Source organism: Branchiostoma floridae, chromosome 14 (assembly GCF_000003815.2).
Source record: "Branchiostoma floridae strain S238N-H82 chromosome 14, Bfl_VNyyK, whole genome shotgun sequence".
Lineage (NCBI taxonomy): Eukaryota > Metazoa > Chordata > Leptocardii > Amphioxiformes > Branchiostomatidae > Branchiostoma > Branchiostoma floridae.
This window is the reverse complement of record NC_049992.1, coordinates 1,850,469-1,860,155: the sequence shown is the minus strand read 5'-3', so window position 1 is coordinate 1,860,155 and position 9,687 is coordinate 1,850,469. Positions and strand designations below refer to the sequence as shown.

Sequence of the window (9,687 nt, the reverse complement as noted above, 5' to 3'; positions counted from 1 at the left end):
AGGAGCGTCAGCCCCCTTGATAGCTTCGGTGTCTACACACCCTCCTCACATCTGCTTGAAGAAATCTGAACTCACTCAGTAGCTGCACTACACTAAACCTAACCCTAACCCTAACCCTATCCCTAAGTCAGATTCTTAGAGGAGATCAAGAATGCTAACTCACCTTACTAGGGAGTACCCCTAACCCTAACCCTAACCCTAACCCTAACCCTAACCCTAACCCGTTCCCTAACCCGTTCCCTAACCCGTTCCCTAACCCTAACCCGTTCTCTAACCCGTTCCCTAACCCTAACCCGTTCCCTAACCCTAACCCGTTCCCTAACCCGTTCTCTAACCCGTTCCCTAACCCGTTCCCTAACCCGTTCCCTAACCCGTTCCCTAACCCGTTCCCTAATCAGTTTCCCCAATCAGTTTTCTTACACTTTCCTTAGCAGGTCTCCTAACATGTTCCCTAAGCATAACACGTCCAATTGTTAATGGAACAATAAGTGGCCGTACCCCATGTCCCTGCAACATTTATTGAACCGTCCCGAGGTCTTTACCCTTTTCGCCTGGCTTCAGGGCGGTAATGAAATCCACATGTGAGAATTTGGCGGCTAGCTTTGGGTGGGGTACACAGAGGGGTTTTAACACCGCACACGACTAACCAACTTGGTCCCTATGAAAAATCAACACAAGTCCACTAGCGTTGCTCCACATAAGCTTACAGGAAAATTGCATATAGATATTCCATATTGCAATGCGATCAAGCTGCAATTTTACCTTTTTTTAAATTTAATCTTACACATGACGTACGGTTGTGTAGTTAATTCTGTTTCTGAACCACCATTGCCCCGTTCTATGATCTAAATCTACGATTCCAGCTTCTTGTACGTACCTGTAATACCGGGTCTTGATGCTGAATCTGGCGCCTGATTTTGAAGACAATATAGACTTGGACCTTACACAAAGCTACTGTAGCTGCCACAAACCTGCCAGTCTCTCACGGTCAAACTGTCTGTCTGGCGGCGGTCCGTTCTGAACACAACTATCGACCGCACAACATTTGTATTCATCCGCTTGTGACGAACTTTCAGGGGGCGGGTGAAAAGTAGTTCGAAAATGGAGTTTAAACATCATTGGGAAATATGGTTTGATTTGAAATAATAGCTGAAATCGCAATAAAAGACGATTAATTAGAAATATTCTGAAAATGATTTGTTTTCAGGCATCTATGTTGTATCTAACTTTCGTCAGTATCTAATTTTCAGAAGGACGATTCCTGGATATCCAGAAATCGTCACAAACAGGATTTTCCTGGATTGACGACGGTGTTTATCCAAAACGTGTACGTGGGGTGGAGCTTCCTGTTTTCGAGGGCGGGGACTATGTTGCATGTTGTTTTTGTGGTCAGAAGGCCGCCATCTTTGTACCTCCCCACAACAGGTTTATGTAGAATTTATTCTGTCAGCTCCTGGTGTTACAGAACTTATGTTGATAATGATACTTCGATGTCTACATGTTACGTACGTATCAGGCACACAATGCTTTTTGCCTAATCAAATAACAAATCGGCAGTCAAGATGGGATAAAGTCACTGTTGTTTTCTGTGTAGCGACACGTGAACATTCTAGTCAAGTGTTATAGCATCCAGATGGCGCCCCTTTGCCATACAATGCCCGGTCCACCTCCTGGGTATATAGAAAACGGCCCAAGCAGCCCTGGCCGCATCCTGGATATCCAGAAAACGGCCTGAACGCCCGACGAAAATAAGGAATTCTCCCGCCATTTTAGTTAGCTAGCAAAAGGTCACGGTGGGTCACGCACGCACCGCAATGGTATCTTGCAGCGCGGGTGTCCCGCAATACTCTGAACGCATGTCTAAAGACAACCGTTGTCCACAACAATAGACAATAACAGTCGCACGACTATATATGTGTTGTGTGTTTGAAGCTGTTTTTCGTGTAGCGTCACATTCTAATTACGTGTTAATAGCATCCAGATGGCTCCCTTATCATGGGGAGGGCAGCGGTCACTTCCGGGTTTTAATCTCTCGCGAGGTCGACCCAAATATGGAAATATGGGCGTGCATAATAACTGTTTTCTGTCTTGTCAATCACCATGATTGGCGGCACCGGAAGTACGAATCCCGGATATCTAGTTTTCGTAAGTTTTTGGACGATTCCTGGAGCCGACGAAAACTAGATGTGACAATTGTCTGTTTCAAAGATTTCAGAGTGTAAGGCTGGAGCACATTGGACAAGCTCTTGAGGTTTCCAGCTAGTAAAATTGAATGCAGCATGTTAAAGTCAAATGTAGTTCCGAGTTGTGGGAGTTGTAAAATTCATTGCCGGATACACATCCTACTCTAACTTCGGTTCGCCCTCTTATGGCTTCCCAGCCAAATACTCTCTGGCACCCGTCCAATATTAACAGCTTTGCGAAAACCAAAACTGTATTGGTTTCGCTTGCTTTATTCGCTTGCCCTAAAAATTCTAATCGCATCTGGTTATCTTGGCCTAACCTATTTTTTTTGTTTACAGTACCCAATCACGGACATTGTATAGCCACTAGAGTGGCTGGACGTATTCCTTTCGAAAGCCATGTCTAAATAATCTGCACGCGTACGGCATTCAACTACGATAAAACCGATTGTGTTTTTTAGCATATTTACACATACATTTTTAGCATCAAAACCCGGTGCATTGGCGAAGTGAGAAAAGTGTTGCCATTGCAGTTGGGAGGTTGTGAGTTGTCTGTCTGCTTGTGTCTGCATGTATCTCTGTCTGTCCGCGTCTGTCTGTGCCTGTTTGTCTGCCTGTGTGTGCATTTGTCTTTGTCTGTCTGTGTCTGCCTGCTTCTGTCTACCTGTGTCAGTGAAACCTGACAAAAAAAGTGATATCTGAAACATTTTATTGTTTTCAAAATCATCAATGTTCCTGAGCAAATACTAAGTTGTTGACCTTGGTCGGGAAGTTAACCCTCTCTAATTTGCCCGTTCTTAACTTTCGCTTATATAGCCCATTCTTAACCCTCGCTGATATAGTCCGTTCATAAACCTCGCTTAAATAGCCCATTCTTAACTATTGTTAATATGGCCCATTCTTAAACCTCGCTCATATAGCTCGTTCTTAACTCTCGCTAATATAGCCCATTCTCAACTCTCGCTTATATAGCCCGTTCTTAACTCTTCCTAATATAGCCAGTTCTTAACTCTTACTAATATAGCCCGTTCTTAACTCTCGCTACTTTAGCCCACGGCACATTGACGGGTGTATTTCATGCAGAGAAGGCAGATAAATACAAACCCAATAGCATGAACATCATGTTTGGAGTTGAACCGCAAAGGCTATACATTACTGACCTCTAGCGACAAATCTTTCAAGTGCAGCTTTGGGAATTCTGACCGTTTCAGCATGAATGTTTGTCACATCAGCATTTCCTTTGCAAAAACCTCGTAGACCGATGCACGTGTCCTATGTCCCACCTCTACAAACAACCCTTACAGATTTGGGGAATGTACGAATTCATGACTCTTTCATGTACATACTGAGATCCAACGATTTAGAACAGTGCTCCCACAATGCTTCAGGCGCACTGCTCACAGACCTTCGTGGTCCCCCTCCCCATAAGAAGTAATGGTGTTTCCCTGTCACCTTCCAGATATTTACATTCTCGGCATTTTCCGCTTCATGAAGTCTATTCAAGTCTTGGATGGGACTACAATAAAAACCAACAGCAACAAAGTGAACACTTTTGGAACATGTATTTTAGGGAACTTTTACAATATTGTATACAATCCATTAGAGTCGAAGTATCAACACAAATTACTAATGTATTTACAAAATATACATTTTTCAAAGGAACAGAGATTTTAGCAGCAGAACTCTAAAGTATAAGAATTCAGATTTTCTTACAATCTGCAAGATTATTATATATTAGATATCATCTCTGCAAAATAAAGTTTATCACTCTGGCTATACCTGGGATACACATAACACTTCTGTCCTGTGTTACTTTAAATTTGTTAGTGTGAAACTTGCTTTATAAGAACATGTAGTTCCTTCCTCCAAACCACTTTCAGTTCTCTAATGTTCCTTTCTACGCGGACAAACATCAGTCCTGGAGATGCCTGGTTTGTGCATTGCTGAAGCTAATTTTCACCCGGAAAGATACTAATGTTTTAGACGGTGCAATACTGAAGCTGACTTCCTCCAAGATGCAGAAGTTTGAGATGGTGCACTGCTGAAGCTGATTTCCTCCAGGACATATGAAGACTTGACGAAGACTCGAAAAGTTAAGATATTTGTATTTTTAAGGACCTTACTGTACATCTATAAATGTATGTATGTATATATATATATATATATATATATATATATATATATATATATGTATATATATATATATACAAGTAGTTCATTTATATGCATTAAAGGTGTATATCTTTAAAAGTGCCAGAAAATAGACAGAATTGCTGACAACAAGGTCATCTGTTATAAGGGAAACTTCATGAGGTTTTTGCATGATTTTTTTCCAACACATAACCGTATCGCGCGACTGGAGTCAGTGCCCGAAAGTGCTCTCAAGAAATTGCTCGCTACATTTTTCTAAGCTCTGGCTGGGTACATTTCACATCTGCCAGCCATGTTTCGACAGATTGAGTGATACTGTGCCTATGAGGTCCGCACGTCGGCCGGTTGGGGTAAAGGATTGCCGCAAAAGGTTTGTATCTTCATTATCAAATGCTTCATTATAATCTGTGCACTAGAAAGCTGTGTCTTGGTGCAGTATAAAGTTTCTCAGCCTAATCGCACCGTTCGGGGGATGGGGGGGGGGATTGGCGGTGTGGTCGTGTTGGCAGTGTTTGTCAACTCTATATTCCAGTAACTAAATTATTCATAGCTAGATGTTTCCAATGATTGTATTTAGATCAATGTCTGGCAAATGCGCAATATTTAGCTACATACGTTGTTTTTTTGTTTGACTTGTTAGAATATCAGGGCAATCTCTCTGTGTATATTGATATGCAAATAAGGATAAGCTGTTCCTCTGGAATTTTGATTACTGTTGTTTTGGTTACTTGTTCCTGATATGTGAATCTGTTCTTCATTTAATATATATACGTTGTGTGATTAGGCCAGTAGGAGTTTTTGGAAGGAAAACGGTTTGTTATTGAAATTGTTGGCATAGTGTTGAACCTACATAGTATTGAAGAAAATTACCATGCAGTCTGGCCTAACTCTGATTTAAGCGATCATCATACAGGTTTATTCCAACGCACACTACACGGTACAGGTAGCAGACCCTAAATTTTACTGCTGCATTACATTTGTCATTAACAGAGTTAGCGTCGACGTTACGCAAAATAAAACAGTTCAAACAATTATCTAAAGCAGATATTGAAAACGATTACTTAAAATCGACTACGACAGTAAGTATCCTTTACATGTAGCGTTCACACTTTCATCCCTCAGATTTTCCATGTCATTAACAAACCTTCCATGACTTAGGAATCATAGAACTGGTCAAGCCGCTCTAATTATTGTTAACGATAATAAACGCCATATTGCCGAAGGGCACACCCAATTGTGTGTGTCCGCAGAATATTTTATTAGACATGCCCCATGAATACTATCTGTTTCCCACTACTTTGGAAAACAAGTCAAATTACTGCTAAACGTTTCCGGTCCTCCTGAAAGAACCGTAAATTGTTACCAGGATCCCCAATTCAGACCCTCGTTACAGAATAAACAGTCAAGACATTGAGTAGACAAAAAGAGTTATACATGTTTATTCCAAATAAAAGTAAAATAAATCAATGATACCAGGTAAAATCTGCAATATTTTGGCAGCAGGATGAATTTATTATTCATGAACAGTATTATACAGAGGATTTTCAGATAAAGTATGTCGATAATCACGTGATCTCACCACCTCAGCACGCATGCGCGAAAAGGTTCCTACATACATCAAACCAGAACGGAACTGAATCTATCCGTTACAGCAGTAAAACTTGTGACATGTGCAGTAGGAAACTGAATCTATGCGTTACAGCAGTAGATCTTGTGACATGTGCAGTAGGAAACTGGACTCAACCGTTACAGCAGTAGATCTTGTGAATGTGCAGTAGGAAACTGGACTCAACCGTTACAGCAGTAGATCTTGTGACATGTGCAGTAGGAAACTGGACTCAACCGTTACAGCAGTAGATCTTGTGATATGTGCAGTAGGAAACTGAATCTATCCGTTACAGCAGTAGATCTTGTGACATGTGCTGTAGGAAACTGAATCTATGCGTTACAGCAGTAGATCTTGTGACATGTGCAGTAGGAAACTGGACTCAACCGTTACAGCAGTAGATCTTGTGACATGTGCAGTAGGAAACTGAATCTATCCGTTACAGCAGTAGAACTTGTGACATGTGCAGTAGGAATCTGAATCTATGCGATAGCAGTAGATCTTGTGGCATGTGCAGTAGAAAACTGGAATCAACCGTTACAGCAGTAGATCTTGTGACATGTGCTGTAGGAAACTGAATCTATGCGTTACAGCAGTAGATCTTGTGACATGTGCAGTAGAAAACTGAATCTATCCGTTACAGCAGTAGATCTTGTACCATGTGCAGTAGGAAACTGGACTCAACCGTTACAGCAGTAGATCTTTTGACGTGTGCAGTAGGAGACTGAATCTATCCGTTACAGCAGTAGATCTTGTGGCATTTGCAGTAGGGGACTGGACTCAACCGTTACATCAGTAGATCTTGTGGCATGTGCAGTAGGGGACTGGACTCAGCCGTTACAGCAGTAGATCTTGTGGCATGTGCAGTAGGGGATTGAATCTATCCGTTACAGCAGTAGATCTTGTGGCATGTGCAGTAGGAGACTGGACTCAACCGTTACAGCAGTAGATCTTGTGACATGTGCAGTAGGAGACTGAATCTATCCGTTACAGCAGTATATCTTGTGGCCTGTCCAGCAGCAGAGGCCATCCCCGCATTTGTCAGTGCGCACGTACCTGCCCCAGTCGCAGTCGCCGGGGTTGCAGAAGACAGCTGTCCCTTCCCAGTAACACGCTGAAACACATTTGACACAACTGTAAAATAACAATTTAAAAACTTAAAACACAAGCGTCTTTTTTTATCTTCGCTAGTGTCATGTGATTATCTATAGTAATAATAATGTATGTATATGAATTGTATAATTGTTGACTCGAAAATCAGCCACGCTGCCTGACTGTGTCATGTATTTCAACATTTGCCAATAGATCGATAACTTGTCATTCAACACATAACACAATTCCCTTTGGCCACATTCCTATAGTATTCCGGAGAACAGATGACTGCCATCCATGGCAAATTACTTTGTGTGGGTATAACTTTACGAAAAATGCCATGATTTTGGTGCTAATACCTGAAATCATAGAAATAGATATCGAAGCTATCTGGATAGAAACCAGAAATAACGTAAATAGATTTAGGGGCTTTTGGAGTCTTGCATGTTATTATTGTGTATGTTGGGAAGTACAAGCAAGCTCACATATTCGTGTGCAGACCAGGTCCGACCCGCTCCAGGTGCCGGCGCCGCTGCAGGTCCGGGTCCGGGAGCCGCCGTCCATGAAGTAGCCGCTGTTGCAGCTGTAGGTGCAGGTCTCGCCTTCCGAGTAGGGGGCGCCACAGCCCGAGATGCTGGCAGCGTAGAGGACCGGGGGGTTCGGGCACAAGCCTGCCGGAGAAAAAAAATGTGCATCAGGGATGAACAAACCAAGTAAACCGCGAGCACCCAGCTCACGCGATACGCAAGATATGATTTGTAATATAGTACTCAAGCATTTGTCGTCTGCAAAAATATACACTTCTTCTAGTTGATGAACATGTATTACACAAGTGTTTTCTGGTCAACTTGATCCACATATTTCTGAATGTTACTGAGTTAACTCAAACATCACGGGATGCGTTCTCTCCGTTTACTCGTGACATCGGATAAATTTGGCTTACCTGAGCAGACTAAGCCTGCATCCTCCGTATGGCCACAGTTGTGATTTCCCCATCCTCTATGGTTGCAGTCGGCCAGAGATGACTCGGTACCGGAGCAGGCCACGTCATCCAGCCAGATCGGGCCCGTGCCGATGCCGAACGCGGCGTTACTTCTCGCCTCGTGAGCGTCCGCATAGCCGAGCATGCGGCACACCACGTGCGCGTCGTTGATATCCCAGTCGTCGTCACAGATCGTCCCCCACTGGTTATCGTGCAAGACTTCCACTCTGCCTTCATTCCCCAGGCTGCCACCCACCAGTCGGATAGCTGCACAGGAGGAAACACACAAATCAACCTGCATTACAGAACAGAAGGTCGCTGTGTAATGTGAAACACCCATCTAGCTTTATCACATTGGACACACGTGTAGCAATTACCTTTATCACAGTAGGCACACATGTAGCACCAACATTTATTACAGTAGGCACACATGTAGCACCAACATTTATCACAGTAGACACACATGTAGCACCAACATTTATCACAGTAGGCACACATGTAGCACCAACATTTATCACAGTAGGCACACATGTAGCACCAACATTTATTACAGTAGGCACACATGTAGCACCAGCATTTATCACTGTAGACACACATGTAGCACCAACATTTATCACAGTAGGCACACATGTAGCACCAACATTTATCACAGTAGGCACACATGTAGCACCAACATTTATCACAGTAGACACACATGTAGCACCAACATTTATTACAGTAGGCACACATGTAGCACCAACATTTATCACAGTAGGCACACATGTAGCACCAACATTTATTACAGTAGGCACACATGTAGTACCAACATTTATTACAGTAGGCACACATGTAGCACCAACATTTATCACAGTAGGCACACATGTAGCACCAACATTTATCACAGTAGGCACACATGTAGAACTTGATCACAGTAGGCACACATTATGGCGACATTCCCTTTCAAAATATAGTATTTTTTAAAAGTACCTTAAAATGGCGAAAATATGTGTACGAGAGACGTATTTCACTATCTCTGCTGTCAGGATCATCGAAAGGCCCATTTCCTTACCTTTTTCAGCGAAGACCTCCACTTCGCAAAACTGCAGATTAACGCTGCGTCCTATCACCTGAATTAGATGGCAATCGCACATTAGTAATGGAACAGTCAGAAACCGCACCGGCTAACATAAACTCTGCACACTCATACAAAGAGCAAGAATGCGTTGGCTGGGGCACGTTGTTGGAATGCCGAGACTGAGACTCTCCAGGATGGTACTGAACTGGTGCCCGGCATAAAGGGGGGGGGGGGGGCAAGCTGACATGGAGGAGAGCTGTGGAGCGAGACCTTGCGGAGATGGGGTGCTTCTGGGGGGGGGGGGGGGGCTTTTTTAACGGGCGGCAGCAAAAAAAAAAGTGGGGACAAAAAAAAAAATCTAAATCTAAATCCCCCCAAAAATTTCCGTTTTGGGGAATGAAAATTACCTTGAATTTCCAAAAATTTAATTGGTGGCCAAAAAAAGGGGTAGTTTACCAAAAAAACCTTGTTTAAATTAAAATTGCCAAATTTTGGCAAAAAAATGCCCGTTAAAATATGGGTGCCCTGGCAAACCCCCCAAAAAAAAAACTTTTTTTTTTGACCAAAAACTTTTGGGAACAAAATTTAAATTTCCAAGGTTCCTAACTTTAGCTCTAGC

General features: G+C 42.7%; 1 protein-coding gene across 1 annotated transcript in view; it reads right to left on the bottom strand.

Annotated features, from left to right (window-relative positions):
- Window positions 1-6,427: 6,427 nt before the first annotated feature.
- The window catches only part of LOC118431033 (deleted in malignant brain tumors 1 protein-like), a 13,583-nt gene continuing 10,323 nt past the window's right edge, over window positions 6,428-9,687 (bottom strand). Inside the window, exons 6-9 of the mRNA XM_035842107.1 lie at window positions 9,063-9,120; window positions 7,976-8,281; window positions 7,518-7,703; window positions 6,428-7,054 (exon numbers count right to left, since the gene is read on the bottom strand). Of these exons, the coding sequence (XP_035698000.1) occupies window positions 6,921-7,054; window positions 7,518-7,703; window positions 7,976-8,281; window positions 9,063-9,120 (684 nt within the window). The 3' untranslated portion in view covers window positions 6,428-6,920. The remainder of the gene's footprint in view (window positions 7,055-7,517; window positions 7,704-7,975; window positions 8,282-9,062; window positions 9,121-9,687) is intronic.